Genomic DNA, 26,020 nt, shown 5'->3' on the forward strand with positions numbered 1-26,020 from the left:
GAAGAGGCCCAAACGCCCTGAACCATTCAGTGATCCTGGAGGGGGAGAGCAAAGGGAGTACTGGAGCAGGGCTACGACAATCCCAGGGGGGGCTGCTGTGTGTAGAGGAGGCGCCTCTTGTACCTCTGAGCACAGACAGGACTCAGCAGAGCCTTCAAGCTGCAGCACCAGCCGAGCTCCTCCTCAGCCTCCAGATTCTGTTTGCAGCTGGTCTCCGCGCAGGGCAGGAAGCACCCCGCCTCCCGCAGCCCCTCCTGGAGCGTCTCCAGCCCCGGCAGGAAGGACGTCCCTGCAGGGAGGATCGCAGGCGGCCTGGGACGCGCATCTCGAGAAGTGCGCTGGGAGGCTCCTGGTCCTGCTGCGGGGGAGCTTCGGGAAGAGGCTGCCTGAGCCGAGCGGAGCCTCCTGGGGGCAGCTGCACCCTCTGTCCCCCCCCCCCCCGAGAGAGAGAGAGAGAGAGAGGGCCAGGGCCAGGGGGCTGCATTGGAGAGACCCCCAGTCACCCTCAACTGCTCTTGGGGCCCGGGGAAGAGGCCAGCGGAGGAGTCCAGGGTGAGCCCCCAGCCAGGCTGCAGGAGGACGGGGTAGTGGTGGAGGGTGGTGGGCTGAATAGCTGCTGGAGGAGTCCTGGGTGGAGGTTCCCTGGAGGGTGGTGGGGGGTGATCTGGGGCTTGTGGGGAGTGACCCACAACCATTGCTGGGAGGAGGCCTGAGAGCCCCAAGAGCTGCTTCTGCTGCCACTGCAAAAGAACCAGGGAAGGGGCTGGAGGCAGCAGAGATCCTGGAAGCCTTTGGGGGAGACAGAGGGTTGGAGTGAGTGTGACAAGGACTGACTTACTCCTGAGTAGACATGCCTAGGATTGTGCTGTGAGTAGCTGGATGCATCCTGGATGGAGATTTCTCTGGAATGGGGGGGGGGAGGAGTAATCAGAAGCTGGTCAGGAGTTACCTTTATAAACAATACATAAAAGTGACAATTGACAATTTATAGGGACGGCCCTGCTAGTGTTCAGTCATTGGTCCTTCTTAGCAAGGAGTTGGGGTGATCACTGGAACCCCCCAGTTTTAGTGCAGAGTAGCAATGTTCCTCTCTCCCCTCTCTCCTCCAGCCATGTAGACCTGAAAATGTCTACACCTGAAAATGGCCAGCGTCCAGCAATGGCCACCATCACATTCCTCCAAAGTCTGTCCAGTCTCCTTTGCAACCATCACCACAATCAGAAGAAATGAATCAAACAAGGACACCCAGGATGAAGCTTGTATGCAGGATGAAAAACCTCTTAGAGTTCTCATCTTTTTTTCTCCTTGACAGACAGTGAAGGAATAAAGTCCCTGCAAGCCAAGCCATCACATCCTTGTGGAGGAGCAGAAATGGCTGCCACTCATCCAGACCGGGTAAGTGGCATGAGCAGAGCACAGCTTGTGCTTGCCTCGCAGGGGTGTTCCCCCTTCTAGGGACTGCCAGATGGCAGAAGATAAAAGACCACCCACACTCCTCACCTCTTTCTCGCACAGTTCTGCTCATCAGCCAGAAGCACACAGATTCTTCTTGCATGTGGGCAGTTCTCTTTGGGGACTGCAGGCAGAACCTGAGATGACCTGCTGATGGGAATTTTCTCCTTTTCCTTTCAGAGCCCCATTTCATTTGAGGAGGTCGCCGTGTATTTCAGCAGTGCAGAGTGGGCTCTGCTAGACCAAGACAAAGATGCCTGTATGAAGCAGTCACAATGGACAATTATGAGAATGTGACATTTGTAGGTAAGAATGGTCCTTTAGCCTGTGATCAATAGATGTCCCATGTGGGAATGCCTGCTCCATTGAATGTTGTCATTTGAAGTTGGTGGCTAGGCTGTGTAATCCCGGCATGGCTGTTGCTAAGCCTGATGGCCCCACATCCCTCCCCCCTCTTCTGGTCCAGCACTGATCAGGAGGAGTCTCTTGACGAGGAGAGTAGCCCCAAATTGGGGACATTGTGCCACAAACTGGCTGGAAAGCTTTGGGCATCTATTGCTGCCCTTTGGAGGAAGTGGGCATGTCTCAGAGTACACTGCATCCCGTGTTTGGGCTCTTCTACTGTGTGCCAGGAGATGCCCAAGAGGGATATGCCATAAGGATTCCTGCATACTTTGTGAAGTGACACTGCGAGCTCTGAAGGGAAAAGAGCAGGGGACAGATGATTTTCTTCAGAACATCCTTGTGTACAGTGTACAGGGTGCAGGGCTGAAAAATGTCTTTCCTTGAGGGAGAAATTGGAATAAGGGACACAGAGGGAAAGACTAGGAGAGCTTCACTGCAGGCTTATAACAGTGTCTTGCTGGGGTGGCTCTTATAGCAGGACCGTATGAAGGTGCCCTAAGCACTAAAAAGATTATGGTGCCCCCATATATGTAATTCAAAATAAAAATATTACTGTAAAATAAAACTAAAATAAAATTTTATCTTTTGAAATGAAACAAAACACACATTCTTGTTTTTTTCTCAAGTGTTTTAAAAAAGAATTTACAAAAAAATGAATTAAAAAATATTTTGATAAAATACATAACTCCTCCCCCTCTTCCTTACCACAACTGCAGATCTCTGGTTCTTGAGCCCCACTTCTCCTGGCTAATTTCCCTACATCTTTTCTCTCCCTACATCTTTTCTCTCCCACTTTTCCCTTTTAAGGACTCCTTTCTCTTCTCTCCACTTTTATTTGGAGCACAGACATAAGAATGGCTAAGAGAGGTTGAAATTCTTTTTCATTTTGATTCCCTTTTTCTTTCTTTTGCAACATTATCTCCACAATAAAAGTGTGTTTGTTCCACATTCTCTCTCTGTTCCCTCTTTGTTCTGAATAATTGATCGGTGACAGTGGCATCTACACAGGGTCGCAGAACACAAAATAGATTTCCACCATGTTCATATGTTACTGCGTGTTCTTTTCAGACACGCATTAGCAGTCTGCACCTGGAGGAAAATGTGTTGGCCCGAATTTGGGGAAACAAACTGAAACTGAATGGAGACAGAGCAGACGACCTTTTATTCTCAAGGACAGGCCATTTGGGAAGGGAGGTGGATCCTTTCCAAGATGGGGTTGCCCTCCCTCTGAAGGAAGCGGTGTGCAGGCTGGGTGTGCTTTTAGATTGGCCCTTAGAAGCCCAGATGTCATCTGTAACCTGGATACAACTTTGGCTCCTTTGTCATTTGGAACCCTACTCTCAAAAACCCAGAAGATTGCTTCACAGATTCCCTAAATCAGCAATGTTTTGTTCTTCACTAGAGTCTCTCTCTCTCTCTCTCTCTCTCTCTCTCTCTCTCTCTGACATTCCTTCTCCACCTCTGAAGAAACATAGAGGTGTGCATCACTTAATGACAGGGATGTGTTCTTGCGGAGCTCAAAATGCCCAAAAAATCACAACCTCCGATCTCTGGAGGGAAACTGGAAGTGAGGAATTTTCACCCTGGCTTCTGACTGGCCTCAGAATGCATTATAAGCCAAGAAAGTCACTTCCAGTTTCTCTCTGCAAATGGGAACATGCGATTCTTCAGCCTTTCTGAGCACCAAAGACGCCACTGGCGGACAAACAATCTCTGTGATGCTCAGAAAAGCTTGTGGAGGCAAGGGGAATACAAATCCCCTTGACTGTGGAGGCTTGGGGACAATGATCAATGACAGACCATTGCATATCCAGCCCATCACTAAGTGATGTTCACCTGTACATTAATGAGGCCACTTGCCGGTACAGGTTGATGTGGCTTTTCTGGGCCCAGTTCGATTACAAACAAAAATGTTTTATTATGACATCCCCAACTAACTGGACTTTCTGCCTTTGGCCGCTTATTGCATTTCTCTCTTTCATTCAGCAGCATCGGTTTCAAACCAGTGTGGAAGAAAGACGCCACAGGCTTGTTCTTCACAGCAAAGAGACCACTCAATGGAGAAATCCCATACAGGCCAGGAGTATGGAAAGAGCTTCAATCAGTGTGTTATCTTTGCAACCCACCAGAGAACCCATTCAGGGGAGAAACCCTACACATGCCAGGAGTGTGGAAAGAGCTTCAGACAACATGGTATGCTTAAGATCCATCAGAGAACGCACACAGAGGAGAAGCCGTACACGTGCCAAGAGTGTGGAAAGAGTTTCAGTTGGGGTGAAGAACTTAGAAGGCATCAGAGAACCCACACAAGGGAGAAACCCTATACATGTCATGAGTGTGGAAAGAGCTTCAGTTGGGGCGAAGAACTTAGGAGGCATCAGAGAACCCACACAGGGGAGAAGCCCTACACGTGCCAGGAGTGTGGAAAGAGCTTTGGACAAAGTAGTACACTTATGATCCATCAAAGAACTCACACAGGGGAGAAACCCTTTACATGCCAGGAGTGTGGAAAGAGCTTCAGTGAGAGTGGTAAACTTACCACCCACCAGAGAACTCATACAGGAGAGAAACCCTATACATGCCTGGATTGTGGAAAGAGTTTCATTTCCAGCAGTCGCCTTACAGCCCATCACAGAACGCACACAGGGGAGAAACCCTATAGGTGCCACGAGTGTGGAAAGAGCTTCAGTCAGCTTGGAATCCTTACAATCCACCAGAAAATTCATTCAGGGGAGAAACCCTATACATGCCAGGAGTGTAGAAAGAGCTTCATTTCCAGCAGTAAGCTTATGATTCACCAGAGAACTCATTCAGGGGAACAACCTTACATGTGCCAGGAGTGTGGAAAGAGCTTCACCCAGAGTGGTCACCTTACAACTCATCAGAGAACTCATTCAGGGGAGAAACCCTACACATGCCAGGAGTGTGGAAAGAGCTTCAGTCAAAGTAGTACACTTAAGACCCATATGATAACGCACACAGGGGAGAAACTCTATACATGCCAAGAGTGTGGAAAGAGCTTCCTTTCCAGCAGCAAGCTTATGATCCACCAGAGAACTCATTCAGGGGAACAACCCTACATGTGCCAGGAGTGTGGAAAGAGCTTCAGCGAGCATGGTCAACTTACAACCCATCAGAGAACTCATTCAGGGGAGAAACCCTACTCATGCCAGGAGTGTGGAAGAAGCTTCAGTCAAAGTAGTACACTTCAGAACCATCTGAGAACTCACACAGGGGAGAAACTCTATACATGCCAGGAGTGTGGAAAGAGCTTCACTCAGAGTGGTCACCTTACAACCCACCAGAGAACTCATTCAGGGGAGAAACCTACACATGCGAGGAGTGTAGACAGAGCTTCAGTCAAAGTCGTACACTTAAGAGCCATTTGAGAACTCACACAGGGGAGAAACTCTATACATGCCAAAAGTGTGGAAAGAGCTTCATTTACAGCAGTTTTCTTATAATTCACCAGAGAATTCACATGGGAGAAACCCTAAACATGCCATGAGTATGGAAAGAGCTTCAGTCAAAGTAGTACACTTAAGATCCAAGAAAGAATCCACATGGGATAAACCCTACACATGCCCCAAGTGTGGAAAGAGCTTCAGGGAGAGTAGTAATCTTAAGATCAATCAGAGAACCCACCAAGGGATAATCCCTACACATATCAGGAGTGTGGAAAGAGCTTTAGTCAGAGTTGTCCCTTACAGCCCACAAGAGAACACATTCAGGGGAGCAACCCTATACGTGCCAAGAATGTGGAAAGATCTTTTATAAAAGTGATAAACTTGAGATCCATCAGGGAAATCACACAGGTGAGCAACTTTATCCATGCCATGCATGTGAAAAGAGCTTTGGGCTGCAGTCCTAACCTCAATTTCCTCACTTTTTCCTCACTATATCTGAATAGACCTGCTTAGGATGGTGCCCTCAGTCAGGTTGATGAACTTAGGAAACATAAGAGAACTCACAAAGGGGAGAAACCCTACACATATCAGGAGTGTGGAAAGAGATTCAGTCAAAATAGTAAACTTACTACCTACCAGAAAATTCTTACCAGAGAGAAACCCTATATATGCCAAGAGTGTAGAAAGGACTTCACTTTAGCCTTAGAAAACATCTCCAAACACACACACAGGAGAAAGCCTATAAATGTGTGGAAAGAACTTTAGGATTCAATCCTATCCAATTTTCCAGTGCCGGTGCAGCTGTGCCAGTGGGGCATGCACTGCATCCTATGGTTGGGAAGCAATCACGGAGGCCTCCTCAAGGTAAGGGAATGCTTGTTCCCTTACCTCAGGGCTGCACCAGTGTTGGAAAGTTGAATAGGAACTGGTTTAAGACCAAGGGTGGTTGTAAACAAGCAGTTTTCACAATGGAGAGAGGTGGTGTTCCCCAGTGATTGTTTACTCCCCAAGTGCGGAGTTTTCTCAGGAGCCTTTGGTGAGTCAAACATACACTTACAGAAGCCATGCTGATTATCCCATCAGCAAAGCTTGTTGTTCTGTATGTTTTAAGATTTTCTCTTTGAGTAGGCTTCCCAGCATCTTACCTGGAACAGCCTGTCATTTCCCAGGCCACTTCTCCTTCCTTTTAGAAATACTGGTGTAACGTTAGCTGTCTTCCAGTTCTCTGACACAGACTTTACTTGAGAGCCCTGAGAACTGCTCACTTACCTGGACTAATGCTGCACGAGATCCCAAGGTCCATCTGACCATCCTTTTAAGATCAGAAAGTGTTTCTGGTGCCATTAAAAAGACAACTGATGTTTGGATAGAGACATACATGATGATAGTGTGACAGTTTCATGGTGCAACAGAACCGTAAGCAAGAAGATGCTTCTGTGCTTTCAGAGCAGAAGACAAGTTGGCACCACAATCCTAACCCCCTGCCAGCCAGTACAAATCCCTTGTGCCAGCTCTCAGGTGTCGCAAACGTGCCCATAAAGCACGTAGCTGGCTACTCAGGAGCCGTCTAGGCCTTTATGAGGACATACACTGCCCTAGCAGCGCCGGACCTGCGTCCAGACTGGATAACTTTGTGCTAGCCTTGGCAGACCAGCACAGGGGTTGGGAGAGGGTGTATTAGACGTGGGGAGGGGGCATTTTGGGGCAAGATTCTGCCCCTCCTCACCCCAAAATTGGGCCTGGGGGGTGAGACCGGATGCAGCGTTGAGGGCCTGATCCTAAACCCTGGCCCCGACCTGACTTTACACAGTCTGCTTGGATTTGCGTCTGTGAAATCGTGGGCACAGATCCAAGTAACCCCATAGGGCTCGCTGGTGAGTGACATGGGGTAAGGGGAATGGAATCCCCTTACTCTGACTTGCTCTCCAGTCCAGTCCTATCTTGGGCTGAATACAGTGTAGGCAACCCAGTCTGCCTGTTCCAGCACAAGTGGATTGTGCCCTCAAGGACACAGACTGAATTTCTGGTTTAAAAGTGTAATCAACCAGTTCATCTCCTCCACACAAACAGCATCCACCCCCAACACTTACAATGAGCCCACATCATATTTCTGCTTTCTTACCAATTCATTGGCCTGCTGCCCAAACACCTCCCTTCCCACAGCACTTCTGCACAGAACCAGTTGATTTTAATTTATCTAAACTTGGGCTCATCTTAAATGCTTTTCAGTCTCCTGATACAGGCACGCCCCCTTATCCGTGAGGGTTCCATTCCAGAAACACCCCCCCCCTGGATAGCTGAAACCACTGATGGGGGCAAATGCCTGTCTCCACAGTCTGCCCCCCCCAACTCAGACTGAGCTTTAGAGGTCATATCACATGACTTCCTGTTTCACAGAGAAACTGAAAGTCACGTGGTTTGAGGTCTAAAGCTCAGTCTGAGCCTTGCAGAGGGCATGGATGGAAGTCAGTGGTCTCTGCTGAGCTCAGATCCCCTCCAGAAGTGAGAGGAGCAGAGCTCCCCTTGCCTCCAGAGGGGACCCAGACCCAATCTGTGAATAACTGAATCCGTGGTCATGCTCTAAGGCAGGGGTGTCCAAACATTTTGGCAGGAGGACCGCATCATCTCTCTGACACTGCATGTTGGCCAGGAAAAAAAAGTTAATTTACATGTAAAATTTGAATAAATTTACAGAAATGAATATATTAGAGATGGAACTTATATAAATGAATGAAGGTCTTGCAATAGCTCAAGGCCTATAAAAGGCCTTGCACAAACCAAGGCTGGCCTTTCCTTTGCTGCCGTTGCTGCATCACAGATGTGAAACAGCAAGCAGTGGAGGGAGCCCTCGTCCCACAGCTCATGTGTGAGAGCAAACAGTCGCCCACACGCCTAGAGCAGTTGCATTGGGCCAGCACAGGCTCCAGAGGGCTGGAGGCTCATTGGAGAGTGGGGGCTCCCCGCGGGCCTGTTTGGGAGTTCCTGATGGCTGCAAGTGAATGAAAGACACTCCAGCCCTAGTCTTTTTGGTGACATTGGGGTCCACAAGAACCTGACTGAAGAAACTGTAGGTGGGATACAATAGCATAACTAAGGGGGGGTCAGGGTACTTGGTCCCAGGCTGCACACCCGGGGGGCATCATTCACTGCCCCATCAGCAATCCCACCAGGCAACCTTCCTATATTCTTATTCCATGCAACTCAACAGCTTCCGAGCCACTTCCTTTGCATTTTGCTCTATCCTTAAGGGCTTGCAAGTCCCTCAGCACCCACACAACCGTTGCAGTCCCAGGACAGAAGTCTGTGTTGTTAGCTGCCACTCTCCCTCTTCCGTGCTCACTGCTGCCCACTTCCAAGTTCACTGTGTTTTTCCAGATCCTAGCCAGATGCCAGACTAACACTGTGCACCCAGCACTCCTCCAGAAGCCAAACTCCAGACCCACCAAGTGGCTTGGCAAGCCATGCAGCGCCAGAGGTGGCAACAATGTCGCACAGTCTCCTGGAATCACTTCCAGCCCCAACACCAAAGGTCGTTGGCCTCAACCCTCTGGACATGCCTCTGAGTGCAGTTCCTGCCCTCCACTCCACCAGTGCACTGAGTGCCAAGTTTTCAGGGCCACCAAGGCCCAGCCCACAAAGCAGCATGGCAAACCACTCCACAAAGCTGCCTAGGACAACCTCTGGCACTGACACTGAAGGCCATTGGCCCCGCCTCCTCTCGACATACCTCCAAGCAGGCTGTTGAGCAACATCTGCCCTGCCAGGGGTGCAACAAAGGTCTGGATGCTGTGACCAGTGGTTACGGGAGCAGCAGGGGAGGCAGGAAGAACTCAGAGTGGCAAAAGGGCAGGCGCCCTTTTGAAGGGGTCCTTTTGAGTGAAGGGGTGAAGGAAGCGGTTGAGGAAGACATTATCCTCTAAGTTCTTTCCAGTTTTTTAAAGGAGGGTGTTAAACTTATACGTATTGTGATTTTTTGTTCTTGATTTCTTAATTTCTCAGTTAATTCAATAATTACTTAAATTTTATTTCATTGCCTGCAGAGACACCAACATTTTTTCTGCCTCCAGACTCTAGATGCCTTAGTTACACCACTGGTGAGATATCTCGCATTATAACCAATGTGGACTCTTGGGCCCTACTCAGACCTCTTCCCTGACAGCCCCTCCTATCTGTCTGGCTTCCTTGTCCCTACCCAGTGCTACTCACCACCCTGCAGTGCTGTGGTCCATCACATGGAGCTCCAGAATGGCATTACAACTGGGATCAACAACACATTCAGAAAGGAGAAGAACATGAAAGGAGTTTACAAAACATGCCCATTTATTCAAAATCTCAGCAAAAAGCCAGGAGAAACAGCTCTGGGAGCACCGGTCATGTATGTCCCTTGGGCACAGGATGGGACACAACAGAGCCTCCAGCTGCAGTCCCAGCCCAGCCCCCTCCTCAGGTACTCAGTGGCCCTGCAGGGGATAGCCAGGGGGTCCTGGGCAGTCCCGGGGGGGCTGCTGAGTGCAGGGAGGCGCCTCCTGTCCCGCCACTCAGCCCAGCTCCTGCTCGCGCTCCTCCTCCGGCCCCAGAGCCTCTTTGCAGCCCGTCTCTGCGCAGGGCAGGAAGCTCCTTGCAGCGCCTGCTGCAGCCTCTCCAGCCCCGGAAGGAAGGCTCGTCGCGCATCCTGGGAAGGGCACCGGGAGGCTCCTGGTCCTGCTGCGGTGGAGCTTCGGGAAGAGGCTGCTGCGCCCTCTGCCCCCCAGAGAGAGAAGGGGCGAGGGGGCTGCACTGGAGGGAGCCAGTCGCCCTCCGCTGCCCTCCCCCCGATGGGGAAGAGGCCCGCAGAGGAGTCCAGGGTAAGCCCCCAGCCAGGCTGCAGGAGGACGGGGGTGGAGGGCGATGGGCTGAGTGGCTGCTGGAGCGTCCTGGGTGGAGGTTCCCTGGGGGTGGAGGGCGATCGGGGGATTGTGAGGATGACCCCCAACCACCTGCTGGGAGGAGGGCTGAGAGCCCCAAGAGCTCCTTCTGCTGCCCCTGCGAAAGAACAAAGGAGGCGGCTGGAGGCAGCAGAGATTCTGGAAGCCTTTGGGGGACACAGAGGGATGGTGTTCGTGAGACAAGGACTGACTTACTCCTGAGTAGACATGCCGAGGACTGGGCTCTCCAAGAGAGGACTGTGCAAAGGACTTCGTTTGCAGTGGTGGCACCAGGGAATGAGTATCTAACATGGGATTATAGCGTTGGGAAGGGGCACAAAGGTCATCTAGTCCTCCCCCTGCCTGTAGCAGGAAATCCTCCTAGAGCGGTGCTTCCCAAAAGCACTGGGACGCACTTTTAAAAACAACCGTCTCTCTCGACCCACTGGACAAAAAATGATCTCAAAACAATATTGCATTGATTACTAATAATGATTTATTAATAATTGGGGGCTTTGCTCCCAAAGCTGCCAGAGACCTTGCGTATCATTTGTGTGTAGACATTTGCTAGGCTCTCCCTAGTAATGGGGTCCAGTGTTTGGTTTCCCCAAACCTTTTGCCACTCCAGGGCACACAAAAGGCTGAACTGGAGAGCAAGATGCTCAGTTAGGGACTTCCAGGCCATGCCAAATTGGGTCTGCACTTGATCTATGACGTGCCAATTACTAGAGAAAATGGGCAAATGTGACATTTTAATTTGGGGGTATGAAGATTATTTCAAACCACAAGTTTGCATTTCAGCTAACAGTTTTCTTCTGCAGATTGCCAAGGGTTACACAGGCCTACAAAATTGAGGGTCAGAAAAGTTTTTCCCTAACTTTATGGTGGTTTGATATGAATTTGGGGTGCCGATTCCAAAAATGGCATCTGTTTTGCCCTATCACGTCTAGTTTTGGAGATATAGTATAGCCTCATTAGTGAATGATTCAAGCAGCTTCCTCATGAGGAAGCCATGGTGTAGGATTCCTCATGAGGAAGCTGCTTGAACCATTTGGATTTTTTGATCCAAAAATGGGATTTTCTTAGCCAGGACGGTGCAGTGTTTGGAAGTTAGATGCACAACACCCAAGTTCAAATCCCCACTTAGTCATGAAGCTTCTTGGGTGACATTGGGCCAGTCACTCTCTCTCTCAGCCTCACCTACCTCACAGGGTTGTTGTGAGAACAAAAGAAGGGAAGCAACCATATACACCACCTTGAGCTCTTTGGAGGAAGGGCAGTATAAATATGTGAAAAATAAAACCATAGTATAGAGTGGGTAAAGCCCCTTTAAATTAAACTGGAGCTGCAGCTCAATAAAAGAGCTGCATTCAGAAGGTCCAAGATTCAATCCTCTGTATCTCTAGTTAAAATGTCAGGGACAGACCCCTGCCTGAGATCCTGGAAACCTCCTGGCAATCAGAGTTCCTAGCACTGGGCTAGATGAATCAGTGGCCTAATTTAATAATAATAATACCAACAACTAGGTATTTATATACCACCTTTCTGGTTATTGGATTACTCCTCTGACTTTATTCAAGGCGGTTTACATAGGCAGGTGTTTCCAAATCCCTCAAGGGGATTTTTACAAACATAGAGGTTCTCTCTTTCAAGAACCAACAACATTTCAGAATGGATCTTCCTGGTTTGGTCTCACTTCTGGCCTCCGGTTCTCCCATGCAGGCTGACAAGCAGCTCCATCTCTCACATGGAGGGCAGCCAAGATGCTTCTTGCTCACACCAAGAGCAGGTGGAATCACTCAGCTGGGCTTATCAGCTGCTTCAAGGTCTTGCCATTCTCAGCCATTCAGGGAGCTGCTGGTGTCCTCAAACTGGCGACCTTCTGATGTTATCTTCGGGCTAACAGAGGCTCTACCCTCTAGACCAGACCTCCTGCCCATTTAATACCATTTAATTTAATACCAGGCATTCTCAAATACTTCAGATACTTAAGCTGCAATCCTAACCACACTTCCCTGAGAGTAAGCCCCATTGAATAAAATAGGACTTACTTCTATAACCAGGAGTAGACCTGGTTAGGATTGTGCCCTTGCCCTTACAAGTGGAATAAAGATGACCTCATGATCAGGGTGTTGTGAGCTCAAACATGCAGTACGGCGCACTTTGAAGATCTGAAATGATTCAGTCCTCATGGCCATCTTCTGTAACAAAAATGCGCAGATTTCTTTTGCTTCTCAACTTCTTAGTGACTTCTGAGGATGTGGCCACCTGTTTTATGAAGGATCAACAAAGATCAGCTGAGTCCCAATGAGTGACCTTTAACATCATGCAGAAGGATCACAGGAACATGGCCTCATTAGGTAAGGGTTTACTAATTACTCTCCCCCTTATTTATTTCTGATAAATCAGGTACTTAGAAGATTAAGTTGGGGGGGCAGGCGTGGCCTGTCCCAAAGCACAAGGAAGATTCAAATCTGGAATGTGGTTCTAATTTTACTCAGCTCCTGAAACTGAACGACATACCCACTGAAGACTTGTTGATCAAATATTCAAGGGATACTTTTTCTAAAGAAAAGTGACTAAAGGGAATTTCTTTTCATAATCTATTTTTTTAAGTATCTTGTAATAATTGTATTTAGTCTTTGTATCTCTGATTTTTAAGTTTTTGTTGAGTTCCACTAAGTGTCCAGCCTCAAGAAGAAGGAAATGAGATCTAACTAAACCATGTCCTTTCTGGTGATGATTCTGCACAAACCTAACCTACTTTCACCTGCAAGTGATCAACATTTGCTTGTTTCTTGAGTTTTCCTTCTCTTTATCAGAGTTTCCTAATGTGACAATTAAGCTTGAAGCCGAAGAAGCGGCTTGGCTCCCAAATAACCAGGGATCAGAAGAAAGTGAGAGCTTCTCAGGTGCCCACTCAGATGTGGGGTAGGTTTTACTACACTGAAGGTGCACAAAGCAGGACTGCAAACTTCTGTTGTCAGGTCACCAACAGGATATCTGTAGCCTGCCTTCCCTGTCAACTACATAGTTGTACAGCTGGAATAGAAGGATGTGGTGATGGCGTCTAGCTTGGACGCCTTTAAAAGGAGATTGGACAAGTTTCTGGAGGAAAAATCCATTATGGGGTACAAGCCATGATGTGTATGTGCAACCTCCTGATTTTAGAAATGGGCTATGTCAGAATGCCAGATGCAAGGGAGGGCACCAGAATGAGGTCTCTTGTTTTCTGGTGTGTTCCCTGGGGCATTTGGTGGGCCGCTGTGAGATACAGGAAGTTGGAGTAGATGGGCCTATGACCTGATCCAGTGGGGCTGTTCTTATATTCTTATGTACTCTGGAGCTTGGCAATGACCTCATCTCTGATCATTTTGAAGCTGCCACCCTAGAGCTCCATGCATGCCTGTCAAAAATTAGAGGGCACATTGTCTCCAACACTTTTTCAATGACTCCAAACATTTTCAAGGTCAGAATTCTGCACATTTTAGTGTGAATCTTTCTCCAAGCACTTAGAACAGCTTCACTTCAAGGCAAGTGACCCCTCCCTTCCCCCTGAGCATGTGAAAGAATGATAATCACTTTGCATTCCTTCCCAGAGCTGTGCTCTGTATGAAAGGAGGGGGTCACTGGCTCAAAGTGAAGCCTTTCTAAGCGCCTGGAGAGAGACTGACTGATGGATTGTCTGCCTAATGCCTCTGTCTTGCATCTCAAAGTTAAGCAAGGCTGTTTTTAAATAGCCTAGCAAAGGGACATTGCTTTTTAAATGGATGTACTTTAATGCAATTTTTGCCATCCACGTTGAGTTCTGGGAACTGAACCCTCGAGATTCAACCTGTACCAAGGCTCAACCTGAAAAATACCTCTAATGCCATTGTACAAATCGATGGTAAGGCCACACCTGGAGTATTGTGTCCAGTTCTGGTCACCACATCTCAAAAAGGATACAGGTTGAATTTGTAAGTAAGTGTAAAGTAATGCACATTGGGGCAAAAAACCAAAATTTCACATACAGGTCCAACTTCGTTATACACGGATTTTTTATACATGGATTTGAATCAGCACAGATGGCCACTGCAAATGAGAAGGTATGTGCGGATCACTGGAGAAGAGGAAAAATTCATCCTTTTAAAATCACAATTTTAAAAAACTGCTTTTCTTACTGTTGTAGAGAGACAGCCATGCAAACAATTACAGATATAACCTAATTATCCACAAATTTTTCTATCTCAAGACAATGAGAAGGGCCCTTTAAATTAAAGGAAAACAGTTCTTTAGCCTCATTAATGCTAGAGAGGGCAGCTGGCTGACAATCCATCAATCATTCTCCAGGCAGCTTCACTCCAAGACCCCTCCCTTCCTCCATGTACTTTCATGAGTACATGAAAGAAAGATACTTTGCTTTGGTTAAAGGAGGGGTCTGTGGGGCAGCCTTTCAAAGCACCTGATTGTTGGATTGTCTTCTTAATGACTCTATTTTACATCACAAAGGTCAGCACCAGCAAAGGGACTTCGTTTTTTAAATTGATTTGCTTTAGTGCCATCCATCCATGTGAGTTGTGAGTTCTGAGAAGGGAATCCTCTCGAATAATGAGACTCAACCTGTATATCCTTTTTGAGATGTGGCAACCAGAACTGCACACAATACTCCAGGTATCTCACTAGCCTGGGCCTCCCAATACCTTATAAAGAATTTAAAACGTTACTTCTGGTTTCTTGGCGAAACCGGATGTTGCTTTTTTTTAGCTTCTGAGCTTGGCAGGGGTTAGGGACAAGCTCAGAGGTCCCTCCAGAGCCAAGGGGAGAATGGAACCCCTGCGGATAAGACGGCATGCCTTTACTTCTTTTCCCTTGGGAATGAGCTCTGTGTACAGCCAGCAAATTGTTATTCCCTCTCCTTGTCCAACATATGGAGAGCCTTGGTTGGGTTGGATTCAGTAAGCACTCCTATACAGACATATGGCATACCATATTCCTTAGACCTGTTTCTTTGCTTCCCATGCAGGCTTTTCTGTTCCCAAATCAGAAGTGATCCATGGAGGTGGTCCATGGATTCCAGAGCCCATTTCAGAACAGAGAGAGATCCTGCCAGATTACAGCTCAGGTGAAGGTACAAACTGTTAGAACTAGACTTTTCTTGCCTGTTCTGAAGTTATAACCTCTCAAGAGGTCAAGAAAAGGTTGGAGGGGCTTGAAGTCAAACTGATAGGGGAGGAGGAGGTGCTAGTTGAGCTTTTTGCCTGTTTATCACTGGTCATCTTTCTGCTCATCCTCTCATTTTCCCTGCTTGTCTGCCTCTCAACTGGTAAGGAAGGTTAGCTAGGAGAAAAGAGAGAATCAGAGCTACACCCAGAGAAAGAAAAGGCTCAGCCTGTATTTGCTGAGTCGTTCCCTAGCAGAATGACTTCAAGAGCTTCCAACTTTGCTTACTTATTTTTTTTAACGTTTTTAGAGAAATGAATTTTATGCTGTTATTAATTAACATATTAGGTAATTCAAGTACAGTTAAAAAAATTTCAAAATACAATAAACACTTCTGACTTTTTATGAATTCTGAAGACAACTAAAATTATTGCTGATCTTTATAAAATCCTGCACTGTGGTCTTTAGGTGTCCATTGCAATGTATCATGTGTATTTGACAAGACTAGTGTAGATTGCCCTAGCATGGGGGCTTATTAGGTGCAGGGCCCAATTGGGAGCAATTGCTCCAGTTCACTTAAAGCCAGCCCTGCCTCTGGCTTGGAGCCTTGGTCGACTCCTCCTTCCCTGCAACCCTGTCTTGGCTCCTTATTAATGCTGGCTAGCAGGTAAAGGGAATGTGAGTCTCTCTGGGTATGGAGTGGGGCTAGTTTTTTAGGGGAGTGAGGCTTGACTAGAGCCAGGTGCTCTTGCTCCTGGGGTTCTTTCCTCCATCCTAGTGGCAGGGATTGGTTCTGGGTCCTGCGCTAATTCAGTTGGCTCTTCCTCCTCCTTGGGCTCCATATCTCAGTGGCAGCTTGGAGCAGCGTTCATGCTACTGTGGAATTTGTTCAGCTTTGGCTGACATCCACACCTGGCAGTTAAAGCATCACTTCTGACCTCCGTCGTGCATCTTGTCTCTGATCAGAACTTCCCGACGTGATAATAAAGCTGGAACAGGATGAGGAACCATGTGATCCATACTACCGGGGGTCAAAGGATTGTGGGATGTTCCAAGGGGTCCGCTCAGGTGAGCAAGATTAAATGAATTCAGGGTCTCTTGGTGCTTCCACTAACATAGAAATGGTGCATGCAAACCAAGGGAGCATTCTGTCTCCAACAGCAGACAACCAGATGCTTGCCGTAAGCTCTCATTAAGCCAAAAGTCTTTCCCTGTCATTCCCAGTATCTGGTATTCAGAGGTACATGATCTCTGAACCTGGAGGTTCCATCTCACCAACCATCAACCTCCACTGATGATCAAAATAGCTAAAACCACAATTTGTAGGAATACCATCATGTTATATACCTTTCAATGCATAACTTACAGCAGAATGCAATGAAATAAACCGCATTGAAACATCTGTGTTCTATCAAAAGCTGTGGCCGAAAATCCAGAAAAGGAAAACACAATTGCCTTATGTCACAAACAGTAGGTTTTCTTAACTCAAAACAGAGCAATGAGTTAGTGTTCTGAGAGCTAATGAGGTGTTGCTATGACATAGCATGGAACCAATAAGATGTTGTTATGAGTCAGCTCCCTTTTCCATGTATCAGAGCTAATACTCAAACTCCCATTCAGTTGTGTGAGTGTCATCAAGTTGGCCGCTTTTCTTTGTTGGATACTGATTGGTTGGGTAACCTGTACTCCTCTAGAGTAAAATAAATAAAGTTAATGGAGGTGACACCATGAGTTGTGTCATGTGACACCAACTGTAATGATGCCTTTGGTGGGAAGTTGGGTATTGTTGTTGTTGTACACTGGCTTAGATGACTTGTAAAGTGGAGTCTAAACATTCATGGTGGACAATAGTCTATCAGTGATAATTAACTGTGATGGCTATGTTGAACCTCCACATGCAGGGACAGTATATCACTGACTATTATATAAATGAGTTACTACTATAAATACTATACTACTATAAATAGTTACAACTATGGGCAGGGGTCGGCACTGTCATTCATACCTTGCTTGTTGGTAAATATTCATTGCATTTATTTTCTGGCCATTATTGGTATTTATTTCATGTCATGACTATTGTTATTTCTCAGCCTCATGGTTGTTGTGAGAACCAAAGAAGGGGAGGAACCATGCTCACCACCCTGAGCTCCTTAGAGGAAGGGTGGTATAAAAAAATAATTATGCTTTATTAGGAGGTGACAAAAATTTATGGATGCCAGGTGTCAAATGACCTTGCTATGCCACTGAGTCTAGTCTTCTTAGCCAGGAATTGGGGTGATTGCTGGAACTTACCAGTGTTAGCATAGAGAAGGAAAGGTTCTCTCCCCACTCCTCCAGCCAGGACTGGATCTGCACCAGCCATCGCCACATTCTTCCATCAGTCTGTCCAGTCTCCCTTGCAGCTGTCACCACAATGAGGAGAAAGGAACTCAAACCAGGACACCCAGGATGAACATGTGTATGAGAGGAAAAAACCTCTTACAGTTCTCATCTTTTCTCTTCCTAACAGGTAGTGAAGAAACAGAGTCCCTGCAAGCCAAGCCATCACGTCCTTGTGGAGGAGCAGAAATGGCTGCCAATCATCCAGGCCAGGTAAGGGAGATGAGCTGTGCCCAGCTTGAGTCTCTCCTCCTACCTTGCAGGGGTGTTTCCAGTTCTAGTTACTACCAGATGGCAAAAGAAAAAAGGCCATCCGCATTCTTGCAGCACGGTTCTGTGCACCACCTGGAAACACAGATTCTCCTTGCTTGTGGGCAGTTCTCTTTGGGGACTGTAGGCAGAACCTGGGATGACATGCTGATGAGGATTCTCTCCTTTTCCTTTCAGAGCCCCATTTCATTTGTGGAGGTCGCTGTGTACTTCAGCAGTGCAGAGTGGGCTCTGCTGGATCAACACCAAAGAAGCCTGTATGAAGCTGTCACAATGGACAATTATGAGAATGTGACCTTTGTAGGTAAGGAGGGTCCTTTGGCCCGTAATTTATAGATGCCCCATGTGGGAGTCTTTCCTGCATTGGATGTTGGCATGAGGAGTTGATGGCTAGACTGCGAAGCCTGATGGCACCTCATCGTCCCCTTCTGGCCCAGCACTGATCAAGAGTCTCTTGAGAAGGAGAGTAGCCCCAAATTGGGGACGTTGTGCCATGAAGTGGCTGGAAGCCTTTGTGCCTCTTGTCCTTTAGCTGCCTTTTGGAAGAGGTGGGCATCTCTCAGAGCACCCTGCATCCTGTGTTTGGGTTCTGTTACCTTTGGCCTGGATTTAGAGTAACAAACTGAAACTGAATAGACACAGAGGACAGGCCATTTGGGAAAAGAGGTGGCTCCTTTCCTAAATCCTAGTCGCCCCCACCCCTGAAAGAAGCAGTGCACAATCTGGGTGTGCTTTTAGACTCTGAGGGTTGCAAACATGTCGTAAGGCACGTTTGCGCCTCCTCAGGAGGAGCTGGGCCGGTGCTCCAAGTGCGGAGGCTGACGGAAGCCTCCGTGCTAGCTTCCTCCCAGCGCCTTGCCTCGGCTTGAATGTGCCGACGCAAGGACGAAAGGTAGACGGGGAGGAGGCACGAGGGAGGCGCTCCTGTGTGGGGAGAGGACGGGCAGTGGGCGGCTCCAGGGGCGGGGAGCGGGAGACGGGGCTGGGATCCAGCAATTATGCCCCCGTTCCTGGGGAGAACAGAGTGGCTTGAAGCCACCTCAAGAGGTGGCGCAAGTCTGAGGAGACCCATAGGCACCAGCGGCCCTTACCCTGGTTTCCCCTTGCCTCTGGCTGAGCCACTTTTGGCCACAAACCAGCACTTGAGCCAATCCTCTTGGCTTGCCTGCTCCAGTGCAGGATAGGATTACTCCCTTAGTTTGCTCGTGGATGCCAAGGTGTCATCTGTAACCTGGATGAAGATGCCTCACAACTTCCCTAAATCAGAAATGTCTTTTTCTTCACTAGAGGCTTTCTCCCTCCCTCCCTCCCTCCCTCCCAACATACATTAATGAGGCCACTTGCAGGTACAGGTGGACGTGGCTTTTCTGGGCCCAACCTCTGATTTCAAAAAAAAGTTTTATTATGACATCCCCAACTAGCTGGACTTTCTGCCTTTGACTGCTTATTGCATTTCTCTCTTTCATTCAGCAGCATCGGTTTCAAACCAGTGTGGAACAAAGATGCCACAGGCTTGTTCTTCACAGCAAAGAGACCACTCAATGGAGAAACCCTGTCCAGGCCAGGAGAATGGAAAGAGCTTCAAACAGAGTATTATCCATCGAAGAACTCATTCAGGGGAGAAACCCTTTAAGTGCCATGAGTGTGGAAAAAGCTTCAGACAAAGTAGTATACTTAGGATCCATCAGAGAAATCACACAGGGGAGAAACCCTATACGTGCCAGGAGTGTGGAAAAAGTTTCATTTACAGCTGGTTCCTTTTAATCCACCAGAGAACTCATACAGGAGAGAAACCCTACACATGCCAGGAGTGTGGAAAGAGCTTCAGTAAGAATGAGAAACTTACTAACCACCGGAGAATTCACACAGGGGAGAAACCCTATACATGCCAGGAGTGTGGAAAGAGCTTCATTCAGAGTGGACAGCTAACAGCGCACATGAGAACTCATTCAGAAGAGAGACCCTACACATGCCAGGAATGTGGAAAGAGCTTCCGTCTAAGTAGTACACTTAGGAACCATCGGATAATCCACACAGGGGTCAAACCCTTCACATGTGAGGAGTGTGGAAAGAGCTTCCGTCTAAATAGTACCCTGAAGGGCCATCAGATAACCCACACAGGGGAAAAACCTTTTACATGCCAAGAGTGTGGAAAGAGCTTCAGACAACGTAGTACACTTAAGGTTCATCAGAGAACCCACACTGGGGAGAAACCCTACACGTGCCAGGAGTGTGGAAAGGGCTACATTTCCAGCAGCAACCTTAAAATCCATCACCGAAAACACATGAGCACAAACCCTATATGTGCCATGAGTTTGGAAAGAGCTTCAGTGAGAGGGGTAAACTTACCTCCCACTGGAGAATTCGTACAGGAGAGAAACCCTCTACACGTCAGCAGTGTGGAAGAGTTTCACTCAGAGGTGTCATCTTACAACGCACCAGAGAAATTCTGGGAAGAAACCCAGCACATGCCAGGATTGTGGAAAGGGCCACATTTCCAGCAGCAACCTTAAAATCCATCACCGAAAACACATGAGCAAAAACCCTATATGTGCCATGAGTTTGGAAACAGCTTCAGTGAGAGTGGTAAACTTAACACCTACTGGAGAATTCATACAGGAGAGAAACCCTCTACATGTCAGCAGTGTGGAAGAGTTTCACTCAGAGCTGTCATCTTACAACGCACCGAAGAACTCATTCTGGGAAGAAACCCGATACATGTCAGGAGTGTGGAAAGGGCTTCATTTCCAGTAGCTACCTTAGAGACCATCACCAAACACACACAGGGGACAAACCCTATATGTGCCATGAATGTGGAAGGAGGTACGGGTGAAGACATTAGGAGGCATAAGACAACCTACACAGGGAGGAACCCTATACATTCCAGGAGTGTGGAAATAGTTTCAGTCAAAGTAGTAAACTTACCACCCACCAGAGAACTTACATAGGAGAGAAACAAACCGTCATGGAGAGAAACCGCATACATGTCAAGAGTGGCAAGAGCTTCAGTTGGAATCATGAACTTAGCTACCACTATAGTATTCACACAAGAGAAAAGCTCTGTATATGCCAGGAATGTGGAGAGAGTGTTTGTGCTCCCTCCAGTCTTATTCAGCATAAAACAGAACACAGTGGACAATGTTTCTTCTTCTGTTTGGGAAGGGGGGAGATTGAAGACTCCTGTCCCAGAGCAGAGGAAGGCCTGACTGACGTGTTTTCTTCATCATCACGTATATAAGCCTCTTGCACTTGCTTCAGAACTTGTGGGGTTTCGGATAAGATTACAAAGACACTTTAGAAGTGTCCCAATACAGAAGCTAATCCACCAATCTCTTGAGAATAGAGGGGCCATCCAGGAGAAGGCCATTCAAAAGGTGAACTATTGGGAGAGGGGCCAGTCAATCCTGTGCACCTTTCACTGCCACTTAATTTACCCCTGCCAATGCAGGTGTTAAGAGTAAAGCCCACTAACTCCCTTATAGCAGAGGACTGGGCACATTCATCAAATTCTTAACAACAGCCAGGGGTGACTGGTTTAAACTCAGGTGTTACAGAAGATGATATGGAAACCAAGGTTCTGTCTTTCAAATTTTTACTGCCAAGGTAACAAGAGAGTTTGACTAAACAACGTGAACATCTGGCTTCCACTTTGAGACATATCAATCAGGAGATGAGGGCAGTTAAGAGTTGTCCAGCAAGTTCTGGGCCTGTTATTCAGCCCGTTTGGGGCTCTTCAGTCTAGAAAAGAGGCACCTGAGGGGGGACATGATTGAGAGATACAAAATTATGCAGGAGATGAATATAGTTGATAGAAAAATGCTCTTTTCCCTCTCACATAACACCAGAACCAGGACACATCTGCTAAAATTGAGTGTTGGGAGAGTTGGTTGGCAACCTTCAGTCTCGAAAGACTATGGTATAAGCATATACAGCACCCAGTATTCCCAAGCGGTCTCCCATCCAATTACTAACCAGGCCTGACCCTGCAGACAAAAGAAAATATTTCTTTACCTAGCGTGTAATTAGTCTGTTGAACTTCTTGCCACAGGAAGTGGTGATGGCAACTCACCTAGATGCTTTTAACAGAGGATTGGACAAATTTCTGGAGTAAATGTCCATCACAGTTTACAAGACATGATAGGTACGTGCAAGCTCTTTATTTTAGAAGTAGACTACCTCAGAATGCCAGATGTAGGGGAGGGCACCAGTATGCAGGTTGTGTCTTCTTGTCTTTTGTGCTCCTTGAAGCATTTGGTGGGCCACTGTGAGATACAGGAAGCTGGACTAGATGGGCCTTTGGCTTGATCCAGCAAAGGGGGGGGGGTTCTTATGTTCTCAGGTTCTTATCTTTCATAGCGGGTGACCCAGGAGAGAGGGGATCCTCCATTTCCCAAGGTAACTCTACCTCCCCTGGAACCGATTGTATTTATTAACAAAGGAAGATTCCACTAATGTTACTATCACCTCAGATGATCCAGAGTTAAATGTGATAAATTTGGAAACTGAAAATCCAAAGCCAGGGCAGAACAAGGAAATTATGCATAATGGTGTTTGGACCAACAGGAACTGGATACAGAAACTCTTGGAAGTAGCTTCTTGGAAAATAGCTGGTTGGACTCGACTTAAAAGCTGGGAGCACTCTCTCTTTTTCTGCTGAACTAAGATATAATTCTTATTCAAGAGACATGGACAGCCAGTGACATCGAGGTTGATGGTTACCATACTTACACAGTTGGGGCAGTACTAGGAAGATGTCCAGGGATGGCTAAGGAAGGTTAGGTATACTAATATCTACTTTATTAGGTGCAAGGTGCACTATATTGTGTCCTTTGAATTCGCTGGCTATGGTGATTCTGACATGGTTCTTGTGGTCAACGTATACCTTCCTCCCCCCAACAAAGGAGAAGGAGTATTAGTAAGATTTGAGTAGACTTGAAGGGTTATACAGAGTAATTGTCATCAGCAAACCCAGCAGATAAGATCCTTTTGGGGGGGGGGGAGATTTAAATGCAAGGAATGACCCAAGTGATCATTTCCTAAATACAAAATTGAAAACATATATAGAACAGGGTGAGGGCCAAACGCGTCCTCTTCTTGTGCATTCCTTTAAGGACAGTAAAGTAAATTATACTGGCCTCTGCCTTATAAAAATGGCCAGTAGGTTAATTTTTTTTTATCCTTAATGGCTCTACTCCTGGGGACTACCCAGGGGAGTTTACATTCATGTCAGGATCAAGGTGTAGCACTATTGATGATTTCCTGGCCAGTGAGAACCTAACATGGTCTATTAAAAACCTGGTGGTTCTTCCTGCCTTGGTTAGTGACCACTTACCCATTCTCCCCCAGATGGAGCCATCAATCCATCAGAGTCATCTTGAACTCATCATGAGATACATATTATCCTGGCCAAGTGGTCCACCCACCTAGATTGTAAGATGAAGGAGGCATTGGTGAATGTGTAATGTAGGTTGTAGAACAGGTATTCTTGACTATAGTGAAGGCAGTGACCCTCTGAATCATTATACTCAATTGGTTCAAAGGCTAAAACCACTTTTGGTCTAGGAGAATCACCCACAAGTGAAAAGTGTGTATAAGCCCTCTATAAGATGGCTTGATATGGATTGCATAAAAGCTAGGCAGGCATTCATCTCGGCCTTCCCGTGGCTTTTTAGCACCGCCGCTGTTTATTTTTTATATAAATAAAAGTATGGTCAGCAGCTTAAGTGACTCTGACTTCCATCCCCCCCCCCACTTGCCAACTGTAAGATTCCCTTACTCCTCTATGATGATGACATGGCAATCCTATCTTGAACTGTGGTGGGGCTCAGATGAACCTTGAAATCATTTGAGCATTTTTGCAAGGAGAATCACCTTGTCCCAAATTATCACAAACCCAAAAATCCAGGCTTGTGGCTGGAGACCTAAGACCAGAGTGTGGACTATAAATGGATGCAAGATAGAGCAAGTGGCAACTTATAAATATCTGGGGGCAGTGCTTCAGTCATCTGGAGCAAGGAGTGTACATCGTGAATATGCAGCTGGAGTAGTCCAGAGGCCAAAAAACGGGCCATTGAAAAGTTTTTGCACACTGAGGGAGGGCAATCAGCACTAAAAATTAAAGAAAAAAAATTTCTTTAAAAATGCCCTAAAAATTCCAGCAGTCCTAAAATTATATAAGGCTAAAACATCGCCGAAATATAAATACCTGTAAATAAAGGCGGTATATAAATACCTGTATTATTATTATTATTATTATTATTATTATTATTATTATTATTATTATTATTATTTATTAATTATCAGACATTTCAAATCCATTCTCATACCAGAGAATAAGACCATGTCATCTGCATATAAAAGCAGTGGGGCATGTAAGTTCCTAATTTAGGACTAATTTTCAGCTGTGGAGCAAGGTCACTTATAAACAAACTGGGTAGGAGCAAGGATGCAGCCTTGTTTAACTCCTCTGTTGATCAGCTCTGATAAGTCACCCCTCTGTAAGACTCTCAGGGCCCAATCCTACCCAACTTGCCAGTGCCAGTGCAGCTGCAATGCAGCCCTGAGGCAAAAGAACAAATGTTTTCTTACCTTGTGGAGGCCTCCTTAACTACCCTCCCATTGCAGGTTATAATGCACACCCTATTGGCGCTGCTACACCAGAGCTGGAAAGTTGGATAGGATTTGGCCCTCACTTGACAACTTGTGCTTCAATAAAACTACCTAATCAAGGTAAGGAGTTTTTCATCCAACCCAAGGTGAGAAAGCTTATTCCACAGAAGGTCTCTTTCTATGGTATCAAAATCTGATATCAGATCCAATAAGGCCACATAGAAATTAGCCTGAGGCTGCAATGTTTATTAATCAAATGGGAAAGGACCAGATAATGATCTACTGTAGATTTGCCTTTCCTAAATCCTGCTTCTTTCGCTCCCAAAATATCATTTCCACTAATCCAATCCGATAGTCTGTATACTAGATGCTTAGCATAGAGATAAAAGACTGATGGGTTTGTATCTTTCTGGAGATTTAGGATCACCCTTTTAAAACTACTACAGCCTTGGTTCATGCACTTAGGGATAAGCCCCAATTTGTTGACTATTGTGAACAGCTGAGCAAGGAGTGGAGCCCACCACCCAGAATTTGCTTTCATCAGATCCGGAGGGAACACGTCTGGACCAGATGCCTTCCCTGGTTTTAACTGGGCAATAAGATCCTTAATTTTTTCAGAGCTAACTGGAGGGCCAGTCAGGAAGATTGGCATAAAAATATCGTCCATGGGCCAAGAGACCCTAGATTGGTAAAAAAAAATTGGTTGAAAAAAGCTGCTCCCAGGTTTGCGAGGGACCCCTGTGGGGTCATGCACCTCCTTACGAAGGCAGACCACTACCACATCCTCAAACTGCTTGTTATTTCTTGAGACTATGGCCTGTGTTAAACACTGCCATTGTCCTTGGAAGTGGCCCCTGTGGTTATTGTTATGGTTGTTTCAAGATGAAATACTGGTCTGGAATCACAATTGCCCTACTTCCTTGTATTCCTTACAGACTCCTCTTATGTTAGCCATTTTCGTCTCAACTCCTTTTTTTAATTATCCCAAGAGTAAAAGAGTTACAATGTATTGAAAAGAGTAAAATAAAATGTTTTGGGGTTTGATGTTAACCAGCTTAGTGGTAGGGTTTTAAATTCTTTTGAGTGCAGTTTTTGTTAGTCCCATAGTTTTTATGAGGTTCCTGTTTTGATCTTAAAGTATGCTAAAGTCCCTAAAAGAGACCTGAATATGGAGTATGAGACCTGTCTATTTTTAGCTTCTGCATCTGATTAGTCCCGCTTAACCAATTTTCAGTTTGTACAGTCATAATCCCTTGTTCTTCACAATCAGCTCTTTTCTTGTACTTCCAGCTCTCAAACAGCTCAGAGTCTAACCTTGGTACATGTTGCAAAAACATGGCCCAGTGGTTAGATCCCCATCCATGGCTTGCCCTTACAGATGTGAAAGAAGCTGTTAGTTTTTTTACACATACAAAAATAGTAAAGCAAATCTAGTCTTTAAAAAGGGGGTGG

At 46.6% G+C, this 26,020-nt stretch overlaps 1 protein-coding gene and 1 pseudogene across 1 annotated transcript; both read left to right on the forward strand.

Moving 5' to 3' along the window:
• The first annotated feature begins 472 nt into the window (after nucleotides 1–472).
• On the forward strand, nucleotides 473–6,158 carry LOC136640431 (zinc finger protein 420-like; annotated as a pseudogene).
• A 3,734-nt stretch (nucleotides 6,159–9,892) lies between these two features.
• Nucleotides 9,893–24,174, forward strand: LOC136640436 (zinc finger protein ZFP2-like). Its single transcript, XM_066615578.1, has 7 exons — nucleotides 9,893–10,108; nucleotides 12,415–12,528; nucleotides 15,174–15,278; nucleotides 16,277–16,378; nucleotides 17,820–17,902; nucleotides 18,137–18,263; nucleotides 19,430–24,174. Exons 2-7 carry the CDS (start codon nucleotides 12,495–12,497, stop codon nucleotides 20,470–20,472), a joined length of 1,494 nt encoding a protein of 497 aa, XP_066471675.1. The 5' UTR covers nucleotides 9,893–10,108; nucleotides 12,415–12,494; the 3' UTR covers nucleotides 20,473–24,174.
• The last annotated feature ends 1,846 nt before the right edge of the window (nucleotides 24,175–26,020 follow it).

This window comes from Tiliqua scincoides, chromosome 2, assembly GCF_035046505.1.
Source record: "Tiliqua scincoides isolate rTilSci1 chromosome 2, rTilSci1.hap2, whole genome shotgun sequence".
NCBI classification, from domain to species: domain Eukaryota; kingdom Metazoa; phylum Chordata; class Lepidosauria; order Squamata; family Scincidae; genus Tiliqua; species Tiliqua scincoides.